This window comes from Euprymna scolopes, chromosome 7 (assembly GCF_053919585.1).
Source record: "Euprymna scolopes isolate OS-2025 chromosome 7, ASM5391958v1, whole genome shotgun sequence".
Classification (NCBI taxonomy): domain Eukaryota; kingdom Metazoa; phylum Mollusca; class Cephalopoda; order Sepiida; family Sepiolidae; genus Euprymna; species Euprymna scolopes.
The window spans coordinates 86,786,010-86,806,731 of NC_136488.1; the positions used below are offsets into that span (position 1 = coordinate 86,786,010).

The 20,722-nt window shown below is 33.3% G+C and overlaps 1 protein-coding gene across 21 annotated transcripts in view; it reads left to right on the top strand.

Moving 5' to 3' along the window:
* LOC145279820 (otoferlin-like) overlaps positions 1 to 20,722 on the top strand; it is a 1,618,966-nt gene that overhangs the window by 467,044 nt on the left and 1,131,200 nt on the right. For all 21 annotated transcript variants that reach the window (XM_080131202.1, XM_080131198.1, XM_080131211.1 and 18 more), the window contains exons 8-10: positions 2,374 to 2,428; positions 13,101 to 13,232; positions 14,882 to 14,944. In XM_080131202.1, the coding sequence (XP_079987328.1) occupies positions 2,374 to 2,428; positions 13,101 to 13,232; positions 14,882 to 14,944 (250 nt within the window). The remainder of the gene's footprint in view (positions 1 to 2,373; positions 2,429 to 13,100; positions 13,233 to 14,881; positions 14,945 to 20,722) is intronic.

Genomic DNA, 20,722 nt, shown 5'->3' on the forward strand with positions numbered 1-20,722 from the left:
GGGATTAGAACAGTAGTTCAAAGAGCAGAGTGTATTTTAATGTGATAGTAAAATTACTAATTTAATTAAAATACAAGAAAAGAACAGTGCTTGTTGTAATTCAGATATATAATAAGCTCGATAGGCAAATATCCTAGAGCTACTTTAATATTTAGTAATGTGATTGATAATTTAAAATTCAAATTAAAATGAAAATTAAAAATCTGTTTCATAAGAAGGAACAACAACAAAGTCAATAATTTGTACGATTGTTTCAGAAACAATGTTTTTATTGTGATAGACATTAAGCCATAGACAATACATATAATTTTTTTAAACAAAGTCTCCTCATCAGCAAAAGTATTGGGTGGGTTTTTTTTATATGTAAAAGACACCATAAATAAACCTAGCAATTTTTAAGTAAGGCAGATGTATCTTTTAATTGTTTGCCTTTTGAAAACCGTAATTCTCGTCAAAGCATGCATTTGGATGTTGATTGTAGCTTATAAATGTACGATAAATTAAACGGCAGAAAGCCGACGTTCATTTCTGCACCTGGATAAACTCATTCACTTAATTTATCCATTTCTGCAAATTTTGATTGACATCGGTAAATTTGAACGCTTTTCGCTTCCTGTAGCGTCATGGCATAGTGGTAAAATGTCAGGTTTTCTTTCACTTTCTTTTCCGCCTTTGCGTCACAGGTTCGATCCTGCCTGCCTATTACCACTTTTTTTTCACACACCTACAAATACCCGGACAACGCCTGGCACCCCCGCTAGTCATCTATATAAGTGAAAGTAAGGACTTTTTCTCATTGGCTGATGCTGATTGAGGCATCACACTTAAAAATTAGTCAGATCTTGTGGCATATTACTTCAAATGAGTTTACACAGAGCTTTCAGGTCTAAGTTGCTGCCTGAGCCAATGTATTACAGAACTCAAAATCGGAAATGAGGTCAATGTATCACTGAAGACCTGACTTAATGCCTCTAAAAATGTATTTTTGCAAATATGTTTAAATTATTATCAAAAGTAACGTACAATTACAAATAAGAAATACTTAATACTTACTAGTACTATACGTTTTCGGTATTAATTAAACTGTTGAATATATATTCGACTAACAAGGAGACTCGACGTTGCCCGAGATTAAATGATGATCAAGGAATGTTTTATAATGTCTCATATTTTTATTGTCATCGAAATCAGTGAAATCGACCATTTTTCAATCAAATCGATTGATTGCCTGCTCTAGTTGGGTAAACACTGCAGTGCACAGGGAGGAAGCTTCACAACTCGTTCCGCAGTGACTTAGTCCACAATACACTGTAGTCTACATTGCACTGTAAAGAACTTGCTATTGATTTCATAACATTATTTTTATATATAATGGCTTGAATTAGTTTAAAATGCAAAAGCCAAGTATCATACTTCAGTTGTGTTTTAAACAGAAACATTCATTTCATACGCGCCTGTGTCATATCAAAGGACCAACTGTTGATTTTGTATGCCTGGCCTTACTGATTGCGCAGTTATAATTGCTTGAATTTAAGTTTAAAATAAAAAAAAGTCAAGTATCATGGTGCAATTGTGCTTTAAACAGAAACATCCATTTCAAACACGTCCCTGTCATATCAAAAAATCTACTGTTGATTTTATATGTCAGGCCTTTCGGCTTGTGTGGCAATAAAACTTCTCAGACGCACTTGTGATGTTAGGCTATGTAAGGTGTTAACGTTGGTCCAAATCACCTGTTCCTACTTTCATTGGATTATTTTAATTATCGATTATCATGAAAGATATTTCGATACAATACTTATCTAAGAACACTGCCAGGTACATAAAGTATCTTAATGTGAAATTTCATAAAAATATGCCCAGCCGTTTTCGCGTACATGTTTTAAATATTAATTAAAAAGTTAAATGCGCATTAACTATGTTTTAAATATTACTTAAATATGTTTTCAATGTAAATTAAATGTTTTACATATTAATTAAAAAGTTAAATGTGCATTAAATATGTTTTAAATATTAATTAAATATGTTTTAAATGTAATTTAAATGTTTTAAATCTAAATTAAATATGTTTCAAATATTAATTAAAAATTTTAATTTACATTAAATATGTTTTAAATATTAATGTGTTAATGTTTTAAATACTAATTAAATGTTGTAAATGTAAATTAAATACGTTTCAAATATTAATTAAAAAGTTTAATGTTCATTAAATATGTTTTAAAAATGTTTTTAATATCAAAATGTGAATGAAATATGTTTTTATTCAAAACGTATATATTTCACATTTTAACAATAAAGAAAAGTAATATTCACATTAAGAATGGCATTTGCTTGATATTGAAAACCTTATTTTTCTTTTCATTTCTATTACAGGCCCAAAACACAGCAACATATGGAGCATGCATCATTGCGAGCACAAGATTTCCAGGTAAGTTTCTATGTTTAATGCCGTACTTGCTACAAGCTGACCCCAAAACATGCCACCCATAGGATCAGTAATAAAAAGTCATCGTCCTTCCTGCAATAACATCATCGTTGATTAAAATAGAATTCTCTATGTTTGACTTGTCCACTAAGTTTTAGTCATGAATGCCTCAGAGTTTTTTTGTTTTATCACCGTTTAATGATAAGCGCAACTGGATAAGGTTTGCAAAATTATCAATAACTTTAACACCCTCCTTCCTTCGATTTTGGCTATGATAACCTTCTTCAGCTGAGGAATAATCTATGGATTGCTTTGATAGGCATTATTTTCGAGATAATTATCTCGCATATAAAAATATAGGAGATTAAAGACCGGTGAGTGTGAAACCCATTCAAAGTTACATCTATTACTGATAAGAAAATCACCAAAGTAGCTTCATATATCATTGAACTAGCCTGGCTTCCTGGCGCTGTCTAGGTATTTGTAGGTGTGTATTAAGCAAAAAAAAAAAAAAGTGGTAGTAGGCAGGCAGGCTCGAACAAAAGTAAGTGGAGGTGTGTGTAAGGGTGTTGGTTGAGCAAAAAAAAAAGAAGGAAAATTGGGAGGGCAAAAAAAAAAGTGGTAGTAGGCAGGCAGGCTCGAACCCACATCGTGAAGGAGGAAAAGAAAGTTAAAAAAAAAAACCAAAAACCTAAACCTAAACCGAAAGTGACGTAGGTTTAACTTAAGGCTAGACAATCGAAAAAAGGCGAAGACTTTCGAAAATATCGGCGAAAAAAGCTATCCCTTCCTGTAGAAAAGTGTCCAATTGAGGGTAAAGGAATTAATGTTTTTGGCCAATTTTTCGATATTTATCGTCCGACGGGTCGAGCTTCAAAATGATACTAATCTTCTTCTCCAAGATTTTCACGCCCACTTTGAATTATTTGTTCTTGACCTTTTCCAAATTGCATTTATCTTCGAATGACACCATCAATTCTCCAGACTCCTTCCTCCGTTTTTTTCCTACTTAAATTCCACTCCTATATAGAGTTTGACCTGCTTGTTTTCGATTTTGAACAAAAAGGAAAGCAGTAAGCAGTATAATCTTTAGAAGCGCTTGGTGGAGGGAAGGGACTTATTAACCGATTGTTTAAATTTTCTTTTCATTCCCATGTTATTCCAATGAATTTTTGTACATAAATATAGTTTAGGAAAATAAAACTTCCATCACATTTAAGGAAATATCAAGTGGGGACGGCCCCTAGAGCAAATGTGGTATTATAGTGGCGGAGATGATTTTAGTTAAGAGTAGGATAGAGAGTTTTATCACGTGAATAACTAGCGATCATCCCTCTTTTTTCACCGCACTTTTGATAGTATTGTGCTTACTTTGTTTTAAATGTTAATTTTTTTTAATATTTTCTGCAAAAATTATTTCAACGCTTAGTATCTGTTCTGTCCAAAGATGATACAATGATATCCTGTCGTCTGGCTCGTGTCGAACGTTCATAGATTGGAAATATGTCATACAATATTACGAGGTTTATGAAAATAGACTTTCTCCTTATTATAACAAGATTTATATATTCTGAAATTACATTAACCAGAGTACTTAATTATGTTTCAGTCTGAATAAAATGTTACAATACTATTGTGGAGTCTGCATTTCATTAGTTTATTTCACTATGTTTTTAATTTTAAATCTAGCCTTTGTAATTAATACTTGTCGTGAACCGTCCTCATAACCTATTAACCCTTCTCCACAGGTGACTCATCAATATTAAAAAAAAACCCTGTCACATGATTAAACCAACCAATCAGCTATTTCCCATAGTCGAAATCATTAATCATAACAACTCATGATGTCTCATATTCACACATCACTCTGAACAATTGCCAAGAAATGTGTAGCACTAGCTGGAATACGCATCTCTGCTTCGTAATACGAAAGCATCTTTAATAAATGAAAGAAATCGAAACTCAAAATACTTCAAAGCATTCAGAAAATAGATTTGCGTTTTTTTTTTCTTCGTGTATCTGCAAATCAACACGCGTGTGAGCATCAAATATTCACACCTGCTTCTTATGAAATGTTCTAATCAAGGCCCGTTTCGAGTTGTCGTTTTTGCTATATAAATTGCTGTTGTTGTTGTTGTTGTTGTTGTTTATATCTGTTAGAAGCGCTGAGTGAAATTTGAAGAATAAAATACGTATTAAATACGTTTGAAACGAAACTGCGCCGCGAAATTTTTTATAAAATAAACGTGTGTTTATTTTTTAAGATATATATTTCGGAGTAAAACTCCTTTGTCAATCTTCTCTCTCTCTCTCTCTCTCTCTCTCTCTCTCTCTCTTTTTTTTTCTTCGCCATGATGTCGAGTGGAAGAAAGTTCGATGAAGAGTCCACGTGATGTTGTTAACTGCGGGTTTTTTATGAAGCCGGATAGGTTACGCGGGGTCGCGCGGTTTGAAAATCTGGGTATTTTTTTTTAGGGGGGGTGTTTATATCCGTTAGAAGCGCTGAATGACATTTGAAGAATAAAATACATATTAAATACGTTTGAAGCCACAACTGCAACGCGAAATTTAAAAAAAGATATACGAATGTTTATTTTTTAAGAAATATATTTCGGGGTGAAACTCCTGTGTCAATTATCTTTTTTTGTTGTTTTTCCTCTTTTTCTTCGCCATGATGTCGAGTGGAAGAAAGTTCGATGAAGAGTCCACGTGATGTTGTTGCTTTATAAGAACCTCGCAGTGGACTCTTCATCAAACTTTCTTCCACTCGACATCATGGCGAAGAAAAAGAGAAAAAAAAAGCAGATTGACAAAGGAGTTTTAATCCGAAATATATTTCTTAAAAAATAAACACTCGTTTATTTTATAAAAAATTTCGCGTTGCAGTTGTGGCTTCAAACGTATTTAATACGTATTTTATTCTTCATATATATATATATATATATATATATATATATATATATATATATATATATACTAGCATTTCAGCCCGGCGTGGCCCGGGTGTTTGGAAGTGTATGTTGAACAAAAAAAGTGGTAGTAGGAAGGCAGGCTCGAGCCCGTACCGCGAAAGAGAAAAAGAACGGGGAAAACCTGACGTCTTTGCGGTTACGACCACCGCCAAACCTGAAGTGACTTATGTTTAAAGTAAGGCTAGAAAATCTAAAGGAGAGGATATCTTTAAAAAAAATATCGGCGAAAAAAGCGACCCCCCTGTAGAAAAGTGCCTAGTTGAAGGTGAAGATATTAATGTTTTTAGACAATTTTTCGATATTTGTCGTCTGAAAGGTCGAACTTCAAAACGATACTGATCTTGGTAAAAGCCGTCGCCTTTGTCGAAAGTTTTAGGCAGACATGCAAACATACATGCATACATACATACATTTATATATTGGTAGCTAAAAATTTTCGACCCAAACCGATTAAAAAGCTTGCCCTATCTCTGAATACCCTTTATGTAAAATTTCAAATGGTTAGACCAGAAATTGTCTGAATAATTTGGTAGAAACCGCAGAGGTAAAAAAATTTTAACTTTGACCCCTATTATGACCCCTTAAAATTTATTTTTTGGGGGCTCAAATCAAGTTATTAAGTTAGATCCAGGTCAAAGTAACCTATATCTAAAATTTCAAGTGCGTAGACCCAAACTTGTCGGGGGAGTTTAGTAGAGTTCTCAAAAGTCAAATCGTTGAACTTTGACCCCTTAACAGCCAAATTTCTGGCCGAAAACGGATCACAAAGATCTTCCAAAATCTCAGTACCCTGTATATCAAATTTCGAGTCTGTAGACCGAAAATTGACAGAGTTACTGCGTAGTGAAATGTACACACACACACACACAGACAGATACACAGACAGGTTCACTTATATATATATATATATATATATATATATATATATATATATATATATATATATATATATATATATATATAAGGTTTTTGATGTGAAGTATACGATTAACTTAACCTCTTAGTCTTTCTGCTGTGCATTTTGCAACTGCTATTTAACAATGTTGACTCAGGAGAGGTGTGGTTGAGGATTGCGCAACTCTTGCCAGAAAATTTCACGCACAGGTACCTTTACAGTAGGTATCAATAGTCTGTCAAGACTGAATGAAGCCACCACACACACACACACACACACACACACACATATATATATATATATGTAACGGGTTAGTATATAATAATACACCAAACCGCTGCAAAAATATACAATGAAACAAACAGAAAATGAAGGAATGAAAACGCTTGTTGAATAAATTTGAACACGTTTATTTTTCGTAGAAAAATAAAAAGCTAATGTTCATTTCAAAAGATGAAAAATCCAAACGTGAGGAGGAAATGAAAAGGCACACATAAAGCGACTGCTGCTTTATGAAAACGGGGGAGAAAGAAAGTATGCAGGTCGCTAACCGTCCGCGCACATGTTTTGACGAGGAGTGACCACTGGTAGTCGGGAGGCGAAATCTGGTGCGACTGGTCAGCTCAAAAGCCACCCGATGAAAGAGGAAGAAAAAGGGGCTGCGCGTGGGACCTTGGTTTTCTGCGCATGCGTTTGGAGAAAAAAAGGAAGTGACCTCACGCTCGTATGTGTGTACGTATGTGTGGTTAATGCGTATGTGTGCTTGCGTGCGTGCCTGGGGTGTATATACGTAGTTGTGTATATACGTGCGTGCGTGTGGAAAACAAGTTTGGACAATACTCTCCCTCCTGGGGAAAGAAAAAAAAATATATATGTGTATAGAAATGTATTTTTTTTTATATTTATTTTTTTATATGTGTTTTTAATAAGTAATATATTGTTTGAAATGTTTGGGCCAATGAACTTTTCGCCCAGTTTTTGTTGTTGTTTCTGGTGTATTGTGTCTCGTAGTCTCTTCGTCCGTTTGTGAGTGTGTACTTTCTTGTATTGGACTAGGGGACAAGCGCAATTGTTCGTCTATAAATGCCGGTTTGATTCTGTCAATTGCTATAGTGTCTCTTTTGTCTCTTTTTAAAATAGTGAAATATTTTTCACTTCTGTCGAGAACTAGATAGGGTCCAGAATAATTTGGACAGAGTGGTTTTTTGATCGCGTCGTTCCTGATAAACACGTATTTACAGGTGTGAACATCCCTTGGAACGAAAATGTTCGTGTCTGTCTTTTTGGTGGGAGTGAATTTTAATTGTGACATTTTACGTTTTAATTCGGTCACGAAGGTTGTCGTTGGGGCAATATTCGCATTGTTTTCGCAGAATTGTCCGGGTAAAATTAAAGCTGATCCGAAAACTAATTCTGCGGGCGTGCTCTGCAAATCTTCCTTCACAGTGTTGCGAATTGCTAAAAGTATGAGCGGCAAATTGTCTGCCCAGTCCGCGCTGTTTTCATTCATCGCTAAAGACGCTTTCAATTGTCTGTGGAAGCGCTCGACCATGCCATTTGCGCACGGATGGTACGCAGTAGTCTTTATGTGTCTGGTTCCCAACAAATTATTAAATTCCGCGAAAAGAGTTGATTGGAACTGTGCGCCCCTGTCTGTTGTGACTACGGAGGGTACTCCGAAAATAGCTATCCAATCCTGTAGGAATACTCTGGCTACGTTGAGGCTGATGTGTCTCTGACTGCTATTGCTGTCGGCCATCTACTAAATCTATCGACTATAGTAAGGATATGGGTGTGCCCTTTTGAAGTGGGCAAGGGTCCAACTAAGTCAATATGCACATGGGTGAACCTGGCATCAGGTACACTGAAAGTTCCTGCAGGGGATTTGGTGTGCCTGTGTATTTTGTTTTTTTGGCACGGAACGCAAGTTTTGGTCCAACTACGGATGTCCGTATTCATATTTGGCCAAACAAAACGTTCCGCTATTAATTTCACAGTGGCGCGTTTTCCTGGGTGGGACAAATTGTGAAAGTGATTAAAAACTTGTCGTCTGAGGCTCGGTGAAATATACGGGCGAGGTTGTTTTTGCGATACATCGCAGTAGAAGTTTGTTGTTCCGAATGGTGTCGGCATTTCTTCCAGCTTCAGTGAAGTCTTTTCCATTATAGCTGGAAGCGTGGTATCGGCTGATTGCTCTTGTGCTATTAATTCCATACTTAGTGGAGCGGAATTTAAAGAAGCAATCGTTGCGCGAGATAAAGCGTCAGCTACAATGTTCTCGTGTCCTTTTATGTACCGTATATCGGTAGAATATTGGGCAATAAAATCGAGATGTCGAATTTCTCGAGGGCCGTATTTGTCGACCTGTGTGTGTAGAGCAAATGTTAAGGGTTTGTGATCCGTATAGATGGAAAAATTTCTACCCTCGAGCAGATGTTTAAAATGTTTTATTGCAAGGTAAATCGCGAGTAGCTCTCTCGAAAAAGTGTTGTATTTACTCTGCGCCTTGTTTAGCTTTGCCGAGAAGAATGAAATAGGGGTCATTTTGTTGTCGGAAATCTGGTGAATGACTGCACCTACTGCTATTTCAGATGCATCCGTTGTTAGTGTGAGTTTCGTTGTATCGCTCTCTTGGACGTAAGTTAGTTTGGTGAAGTTTTCCAAAGCAGTTTTCGATTTTTCAAAGGCCTGGAGTGCAGGTCCCTCCAAAACTAACTGTTGGTTTTTTGTCCGATTTTTTAACATGTCCGTTAAAGGCGCGAGTAACGTAGAGCAGTTAGGCAAAAAACGTCGGTAATAATTGATTATGCCTACAAAACGGCGTACCTGTCTGACAGATGTCGGTACAGGAAAATCAGAAATAGCGCTTACTTTTTCGGGTAGAGGTGAAATTCCATCCTTGTCAATCAAGTGTCCGAGAAATTTAACTTCTTGTTGGCCGAAAACACATTTATCGGTGTTTATTTTCAGGCCGAAATGTGATAGTCTTTTAAAGGTTTGCTCAAGGTGTTGTCTGTGTTCGTCGAGGTTTCTGCTGGCAATCAAAACATCGTCCACATAAGCGAATATGAAAGGCAGACCTCTGAAAACTTCGTCAATCAAACGTTGAAAAGTTTGGCAGGCGTTTCTAAGCCCGAAAGGCATCCTAAGGAACTCGTAAAGGCCGAATGGTGTTGTTAGTGCAGTTTTATGTATATCTTCTTCTGCGACTGGAATTTGAAAATAGGCTTTTACGAGGTCCAGCTTTGAAAAAATTGTGGCGCCTTGAAGTCCGTTGGCGAAGTCATGGATGTGGGGGATAGGGTATCTATCTGGGATTGTTTTTGCGTTTAAACGCCTGAAATCTCCGCACGGACGCCATGTGGTGTTATCAGCTTTCTGTACCATGTGGAGTGGTGACGACCAAGCACTTTTCGAGGGCCGTATTATTCCCATCTGGAGTAGGTCTTGAAACTCGGATTTTGCCAATTTGTATCTATCCGGTTTCAAGCGTCTGGGGGTTGAATAGACGGGCGGTCCTGTGGTTTTGATGTAGTGCTTAGCGCTATGCTTGATAGGGTCCGTATTTTTAAACGGCTGGGAGAGTTGAGGATATTTTTGGAGTAGCTGGCGGACGTGTGCATCTTCGGGTAAGGCAGCGCTGATTCCGGTGGTTAAAAATTTTGAAGTGGTTCCTCTCACCGAAATCTTCGTTTCGTTGTCTGTTAACGAATGGTTTGTCATGTCGACAGACAGGTTAAAATGGGCTAAAAAGTCTGCCCCTAATATTGGAGTGGTCACGCTGGCTATGGTGAAATTCCAAACAAAATTCCTTCGCATTCCCAGGTTTAAGTTTAACATTTTCTCTCCAAAAGTGGGTATTTTAGTCCCGTTAGCAGCTTGCAGAGTGAGAAAATGTGTCCCCGTTGGATGGCCATGCGGTGTCGGTATGACGCTGATTTCAGCTCCGGTGTCTATTAAGAAGTTATATCCGTGAATTTTGTCACGGATATAAAACAGACGACCTTTTTTGTGTATTCCAGCTACAGTTGTCGTCGTTACTGGCTGGAAAATTCGTTTCCCTGTGCTGTTTTTTTGAACGCACAGGGTGTAGTGCATCGTCGAGCGTCCGCGCCGAATTTTCTGTGATAGAAGCATATGTTTTGTCTATCACGTGAACCGTGTCGCCTGCTGCTGGAGCTTCTTCGCCTGGTCCTTTGTCGCGTGTTGTTGTAGTTACTGGGGTAACGTCGACATACTTGGAGAACGTCGGCTAATTGTTGTGACAGCTTTTCCACTGTGGACTTTAATTCCGCTAGCTCCTCGTCTCGGGTTTGCACTGGTTGCTGTTGTTGTGCGTACACTTGTCGGCTTCGGGAACTTTCGAGTATCCGGTCAGCTATGTCGGCGAGTTTTTCTAACGTCGTCTCTTCAGACATTGGCGCGAGGATTTGTTTTGCTGTCGCGGGTAGCTTATTCATCCACAAGCTACGCATAATGCTGTCAGACATTTTATTTTCTCCTAACAAGGATTTCATGTGTCGTAGTAACTGCGACGGTGTGCGGTCTCCCAATTCAACTTGTGTGAACAGGTTTCGCAGCATGGCTTCATTAGAAACGCCGGTTCGCTGTAGAATGGCTTGCTTGAGTGTGTCGTATGGGTTTTCTTCAGGCACATTGTCAAGTACATCTATAACCTCTTCCACTATCTCCAAAGGCAGTTTCTCGACGAGATAGCAATAACGCGCTCGTTGTGAGGTAATTCGTTTGGCGTCAAATAAAGCTTGTATTTGGACGAACCATATTTTTGTGTTCGCCGGGTTGAAGGGTGGAATGTTCAATGTCATTGTTTCATGCTGGGTTTCCGTGGGTTGTAGTGACATTATTATTATTTTACTCGTCTTTTGTTCGCGGTTTGACGTTATTCTTCCACGTGGTTGTCCGGTTATTTTCCGTGTGTTTTGTAAATATTTGTGTTAAAGTTCAACACGTGGTTCCTTCAAAAACGTTCATTTCATTTTAAAGTTCGGGGGTCACCAAATTTGTAACGGGTTAGTATATAATAATACACCAAACCGCTGCAAAAATATACAATGAAACAAACAGAAAATGAAGGAATGAAAACGCTTGTTGAATAAATTTGAACACGTTTATTTTTCGTAGAAAAATAAAAAGCTAATGTTCATTTCAAAAGATGAAAAATCCAAACGTGAGGAGGAAATGAAAAGGCACACATAAAGTGACTGCTGCTTTATGAAAACGGGGGAGAAAGAAAGGGCGAACGTATGCAGGTCGCTAACCGTCCGCGCACATGTTTTGACGAGGAGTGACCACTGGTAGTCGGGAGGCGAAATCTGGTGCGACTGGTCAGCTCAAAAGCCACCCGATGAAAGAGGAAGAAAAAGGGGCTGCGCGTGGGACCTTGGTTTTCTGCGCATGCGTTTGGAGAAAAAAAGGAAGTGACCTCACGCTCGTATGTGTGTACGTATGTGTGGTTAATGCGTATGTGTGCTTGCGTGCGTGCCTGGGGTGTATATACGTGCGTGCGTGTGGAAAACAAGTTTGGGCATATATATATATATATATATATATATATATATATATATATATATATATATAGAGAGAGAGAGAGAGAGAGAGAGAGAGAGAGAGAGAGAGAGAATGCAGTTTCGTTATATACATGGATTAAAAGACTCGACCCTATTCCCCTAATTGTAGAACTGGGATGCAATGCTGAGGAATTGACCAGATTCTTAAACTAATTACATTTCTTAACTGAGAAATCAACTCTGTGTTAGTTAAATATAATAAAATAGCTTCAAAGACAGAATGTCCTTTTCATTGTTGTATGGAATCATTTATTCTGGCTCACAGCCTGTTAAACTCGAAATCTGCAAAGGCTAATCCTTGCATGAAAAATGATTTTCTTGGATCAAAGCTGAGAGAAAATGCTTAATGAGCTCTGTCATTACCAAAGTTCTGCAGATCTTTATACACATCGTTTGGTATAGAACTATTAACAGAGCAAGGAACTTTATTTAATACCATGCCACTCAGGATATAACATTGACAGCCCCTCTGAGCCACGATAGGTTCACAAACATAACATTGTTGGGTGCTTGTCTATAAAGATGTACAGATGAAATATGACAGTTCCAATTATAATATAAATTATTTTATATATTTACGTAGCTGGCAAAAATAGGTATCTACACCAAAAATTAGGAAAATTATCGAGCAGAATTCTAATTAAAAATGTAAATCAGTTTCATCGTATCTATCCGATACATAACTGATTATAACTTGACGGAGCGACCAACTGATTATCTTTGCTGTTTTGCATGTACTTGCACCGTTACCCCTAAGCATAACCTAACCTTAAACTTGTCAGTTTTTGTCTGGTTCACAAGCTGTATTAGTACTGCTACAAAAATAAAAACGGGGGGAAAAATCCATAAAAATCGTTGTTTCATTCATTATGTTTTTTTATAATCTTTATTTTATTCATATAGAACACAATTTATTAAAAAATAAAATTTAACTTTCTCGTGAAAAAAAAATTATTTCGTTGATTTTTTTTCGTCCAATAATAAATAACACATTGCCGTAAGAATAAACATATGGTGAATGTTTTTATTTCATATTTGTTTTCTATTAAAAATGCACTCTGATTTGATATTGAAACCAATTTTACGTTATTCGGGTTTTTTTTTTTTTCGTCTCTTTACGTAATTCTGTATCAGCAAAAGTCAGATTTGTCTGGTTCAAAAACTGTACCAGTACCAAAACTGATTCTTATGATCTGATGTAACTTTTATTTTGTTTTCAGGTGTGTGTGACAATCATTGAAGCTAGACAGCTTGCTGGATTGAACATGGACCCTGTCGTATGTGTGACCGTCGGAGACCAAAAACGATACACAAGTGTAAAAGAATCAACAAATTGCCCATACTACAATGAAGTAAGATATTCCCTTTTTCTTTAAATTAGTACGACATGATAGCATAATACAGAGATAAATTAAGGTTTTTGACCACTTATCCTTTACATGGGATGAGTTCATATTTTGTTAAAATCCTTAACTCTAAATAATTTGTTCAAATCCTTGACTTTAGATATTTTGTTCAAATCTTTGACTCTAAATCTTGACTCTATTTTGTTCAAATCCTTGCCCCTTAATATTTTGACCCTCTAAATAGAATGAGCTTGCAAAATATTTTAAAATGTCTAACATCAGACAGAGGATAAGTGACATTAACTGAATAGAAAGTAGAAAGTGAGCGTCGAAATATTTTGTTTTTGCATCTAAAATATATTTTCCTTTTCAAATATTACATAGCTATGACACTGCAATCATTTACTTTAATCAGTTTAATAAATAACATTTCAATCACTTAAAATCTACCTGGTGTGATGTGTGTAGGTGTGTGGTTCCTCCAAGGTCCGAGGTCGACCCTTTTAGCTGTATTAAAAAAACACCAACATCCGTTCATATTTCTTATAGTTCAATTAAGTCAATAACACGATCTTACGAAATTAATATTTATTTGATTCTTCATCGTTCAGTAAGCTGTAAAGTAATAGAGTAGAGGAAAAAGGAGGACACTCAATTACTTATAAAAATATAACATTAGAAATGCTGGGAACATAACTAATAAAATACAGCAAAGAGTGTAAAACATTTAACTATTGTAAATTAGTAGGAAGACCCGACGTTGTCCGAGATTGAATTAAGATCAACGAATGTTTCATTCTCCTATATTTTATTGTCGTTGTAATCAGTGAAATCGCCCATTTTTTCAATCAAATCAATTAATTGATTGCTCTAGTTAGGGACTCACCGCAATGCACCGCGAGGAAGCTTCACATGCTTCCCAACAATGACGTAGTTCACAATACATTGTAATCTACATTGCACTGTAGAGAACCTACTGTTGATTTTATAAAAATATTTTATATAATGCCTTAAATTAAAGTTTAAAATGCAAAGGTCAAGTATCATGGTTCAATTGTGCTTTAAACAGAAAGATTCATTTCGAATTCCTCCCTGTCATATTAACGAATCTACTGTTGATTATATAGGCCGAGGCTTTCGACTTATGTGAAACTTTTTAAAATGCATTTGCGATGTTAGGTTGTATAAGGAGTTAACTTTAGTCAGAATCGCCTGTTTTTTTCTTTCATTCGGATTTTTCCGATTACCGATACTTATCGAACATATTCTGATACAACCCCTATCTAAGAACACTGCCAGGCACATAATGTACATTTGTATGAAATTTCGAAAAAATCGACCCAGCCGTTTTAAAGTCTAAAGGGAACAAATTCACACACATACACACACACACACACACAGACAAACACACAATCACACACACACACACACACGAAGTTCTTTTTATATAATATTAGATATGTAGATTATAAAAACAATCTATAATTTATTTTTAAACATATTGCTGCAATATGTTGTTATTATTATTATTGTTATTATTGTTATTATTGTTATTATTTGTGTTATGTTGCATATGTTTTATCAATTATGAATCCTTTCTTTTTTAAATAAAGAAACTGACAATAACTTTCGGTTTCTTCTTTTGTTTCCAACAGTATTTTGTATTTGATTTTCATATGGCACCAGCTATGCTCTTTGACCAAATAATTACCATTACTGTAAGTAAAAGATTTTCTTTTCAATATTTTATCGAACGTATTTGTGCGGAACGGGAAAGAAACTCAGTTATATTTTTATTTAATTATTTATTTATTAGTATACTGATGACTATACAACATAAACATTTACATAAAAAACCGTCATCTACAGCAGGAATACATCATGCCCAATACGGTAATTACAATAATATATATATATATATATATATATATATATATATATATATATATATATATATATACAAATATGTATATATATAAATATATATATATATATACAAATATGTATATATATAAATATATATATATATACAAATATGTATATATATAAATATATATATATATATACAAATATGTATATATATAAATATGTATATATATATACAAATATGTATATATATAAATATATATATATACAAATATATATATATATATATATACAAATATATATATATATACAAATATATATATATATATATATATATACAAATATGTATATATATAAATATATATATACAAATATATATATATATATATACAAATATATATATACACAAATATATATATATATACAAATATATATATATATATATAAAAATATATATATACAAATATATATATATACAAATATATATATATACAAATATATATATATATACAAATATATATATATATATACAAATATGTATATATATACAAATATATATATACAAATATATATATATATACAAATATATATACATATATATACAAATATATATACATATATATACAAATATATATATACATATATATACAAATATATATATACATATATATACAAATATATATATATACATATATATATACAAATATATATATATACAAATATATATATACAAATATATATATATACAAATATATATACATATATATACAAATATATATACATATATATACAAATGCAAATATATAACTATATACATACATATGTATATATATACATATATACATACATATATATATACATATATATGCATATATATATATACATATATATACATACATATATATATACATATATATACATACATATATATATATACATATATATACATATATATATACATATACATATATACATATATATATACATATATATATACATATATACACATATATATACATATATATATACATATACATGTATATATATACATATATACACATATATATATACATACATATACATATATATACACATATATATATACATACATATACATATATATATACATATACATGTATATATACATGTATATATATACATGTATATATATATACATGTATATATATATACATGTATACACATATATATATACATATACATATACATATATATACATATACATGTATATATACATGTATATATATATACATGTATATATATATACATGTATATATATACATGTATACACATGTATATATACATATACATATACATATATATACATATACATATATATACATATATATATACATACATATACATATATATGCATATATATATACACATATATACATATATATACATATATATATACATATATATAGTAATTTATAAAATATATATGGCGATTAAGCTACACTGAATAATCTGCATTTATTCCACTGTAGGACTCTTCAGGCTTATGCGCGAATTCTGTGGTTGTTAGCAAATAAATACTGGGAACTCAAAGAAAGCGGACATTCGCCGGTAGTCGAATGGAAAATGATAAGACAAGCTACCACGTGTAGGGACCTAGGCGACCCATGTAGATTATGCCTTCATGAAAAATTTGCTATCCTGTACTTTAAAGAACCCCAACATCTATTAAACTGTAGAAGAGAAATAGCAAATAATTGTGTTCACAAGATAAAATTTACTCTAGGATAGCGATACAAAATAGTTTTAAAACTAACAAAAACAATAGCAAATAAACAAATAAATAAATTACATAAACATGAATATACATAAACGATCACACATATATGTATGCATATATATATATGTATCTCTCTCTCTCTCTATATATATATATTTGTGTGTGTATATATGTATGTACACATATATATGTATATTTATATATAAACTAACCTTTAAAAAAACACACACTAGCCTAGTTTTAAAACAGATCAAGAAACTAAATATCCAGACAAAATAGAGCACATGCAAAGGAACAGGTCAACCAGAGGTCAAATAGGCCTTTGTCCGATAAATGCGTGCTCATTGGCTGATAGGAAGGGCGCGGTGGATACTAGAAATCTGATTGGCTAACTAAAGTCCCAATAGAAGATACACATATAAAAACGACAAACAACCACAGAATTCGCGCATAAGCCTGAAGAGTCCTAAACTGGATGAAACGCGAACTATTCAGTGTAGCTTAATCGCCATATATATTTTATAAATTATTAACTAGCTCTACCTACGCATTGAGCAATTTGGAAGTAAATACTTAAAGTTTACGCATAAATCTATACTTTCGTATATTAATTTTTTGTGAGTAAATTAAGTAGTTATACATATATATATATACATATATATACATATATATACACATATATATATATATATATATATATATATATATATATATATACTTATATAATTCGAGGTTGCTATTCTCCAAAGGTAGGTTAACCAGTGAAATATAACCAGATTCATACGAGAGTGCTCAATCCGTTTTCGGAAGTAAGGGTTGTTGCCTGATGAGGTCTCTAGTGGGTAAAGGCTGGTAGACCGAAACACGCTCATGACTGTGTAGCAACAATTTACTGCTTATGTAAAGACAAATATATACATATATATATACATATATATACATACATATATACATATATATATACATATATATACATACATATATACATATATATACATATATATACATACATATATACATATATATACATACATATATATATACATATATACATATACGTATATATACACATATACATGTACGTATATATACATATATATGCATATATATACATATATATACATATATATATATACATATATATACATATACATATATATACATATATACACATATATATATACATATACATATATATACATATATATATACATATACACATATACATACATATATAGAGAGAGAGATATAGAGATATATATATATATAGATACATATATACATATATATATAGATATATATATTTATACATATATATACATATACATATATATATACATATAAATATATATATGCATATACATATATATATACATATACATATATATATACATATAAATATATATATGCATATACATATATATATACATATACATATATATATTCATATACATATATATATACATATACACATACATATATGTATATATACATTTATATGCATATATATACATATACATATATATATGCATACATATGTATATATACATATATATATATATACATACACATATATACACATATCTATATACATATATAGATATAGTTTTGAATATAATTAGCGGAAGTTTCTCAAGAGCTCTTTCGGCTACCATCTCATCAGGAAAAAATCGATAGCGTACAAAATAATATTATGTCGAAAATAAAGAGTTCTAATGGGGAACTTATTGAATGTGCCAAAAGTACGGGGACACTAAAATAAATTTGTTAACGTTTAAAAACGATTAAAATATTGGCACAACTAGGGAAAAAAAAAATGCGGGAGAAAAGATTCAAAGTTCCCCAAAAAGAAACAATGCGTTGGGTGTTTCCTTTTGCCGGCACAAAGAAGGTTTACGCACCGCAATAGAGACAGACTCCAAAATCTTTAAATGGTTTCTGGAGTCCGCTCTATGTAGCATCTCGAACCATTCTATTTTATATCTATCGGCACAGCACGGGTTGTCAACCAAATGCTGGCCAATAGCAGAGTCCAAGGCTGCAGAAGGAGGAAGACCACCAGACCCCATCCTTCCTTTTCTGATCTTCGATGGAACATGCTGGTTTATACGAGTCAAAAGATGCAAGGATATTCGCCCAACATGACCAGCATCGCACTGGCATTTAAATTGATATACAATACTGCTATTTTGGATGTAAGGCAAACTATCCTTGCGAAAAGACGGAAAAGCAGGTCTCGTAGTATATACCAAACGCAAGGACACAGAATAAAAGCAGTCGTAAATACTTCTGCGAATGTGTTTGGAAAGTCTATTACTCTTTTCCCCAATCCACGGTAATTTTAAATAAACCGGGCATTTCAAGGGTCCAAACTTTTTAGGAGATTTAAAATCCGCAACCTTTTTGAAAATGCAGTCATCAATAAGGTCAACAGGATAACCATTATTGATGAATATTTCCCTGATCTTATCGAGTTCGGCGTCTAATCTGTTAGGCGAATAAATCATGATGGCTCTATGTACCAAAGTATTAAGTAGGCCGATCTTACGTGATTTTCGTACAAAAGACAACCAGTTCACATATAGGCCAGTAAATGTCGGCTTTCTATAAATTGTAGTGAGAAAGCCCACCCCCCCTTGAACGTTCAACAAGAACATCCAAGAAGGGAAGGGAATTGTCCTTCTCACTTTCCATAGTGAACTTAAGAGCCCCATGCAAAGATTTCAACCTATTGAAAAATATCGACGCTTCACCTTGCGATGGAAAAATAGCAAAAGTGTCGTCAACATATCTGAAATATGCAGTGGGTTTAGTTATAGAATTGAACATAACGGATTCATGGTACCCGACGAAAATATCCGCTAAAGTTGGGGCCAACGGACTCCCCTTTGAAACCCCGTCGACCTGACAGTACATAATATCACAAAAACTAAACTCAGAATACAGAATCTTAAAAAGGATTGACAAATTTGTATTTTTTTAGATCATTCGGGCTACTGCTATCATCTTGTTTGTTATTTTTACGTTTCAATCGATGTAACCTCCGACCTTTTTCAGTTGTATTTTGTCGAACTCTGTAATCTGCCATGAATTTCGAATGGAATACTTTTTTGAATCCACGGGGGTAGTATGCACTCATTCCGTCATGCAAGATCAGGTAGAATTAATTAAGTGTATTTTAAGTCTCAGCCGAGCAAGCAACAGATCAGAGGTTACATCGAATTAAACAAGATGAGAACAGTAGTCTAAATAATTGAAATAATATTATTTCGATTATTCAAACTTGGTTGTTATTTTCGCGATGTTTCGACTGATATAATTTCCAAATTACTTCAGGTGCATCTATTCAAACTTGACAATCTTTCTTTCAAGCTAGGGAACTTACACGGAATTTTGAACTGTGTGGTTTATTTAATTCATGCAATAGATTGTTCTCATTCTATCAGTCATGTAAAATTACTAATTAATATATTATTGTAAGTTATTATTAGGGCTATGACAACAGCATATTCTTTTCATTGTTTTGACTCTCGGGTGTATATCCGACACAGACAAAATTAATCAACCGAGAACCACATCACTCTACATAAAAACATATAAGATATCAATGGATATATACATGAGAATCGAAACAAAGAAAAGAATATGCTGTTTTCATAGCCCTAATTATTAGTAATCGATCGAACCTTCAACCTCCATAATTTTAATTTCCGAATTTAATAAAATTTTCCTTGGCATTTTCTGGTTTTCAAATAATATGAAATGTCCTTTAAGATGTGACAGGTCTCTTATATATATATATATATATATATATATATATATATATATATATATATATATATATATATTATTAAATATTATTTACGTGCATAAA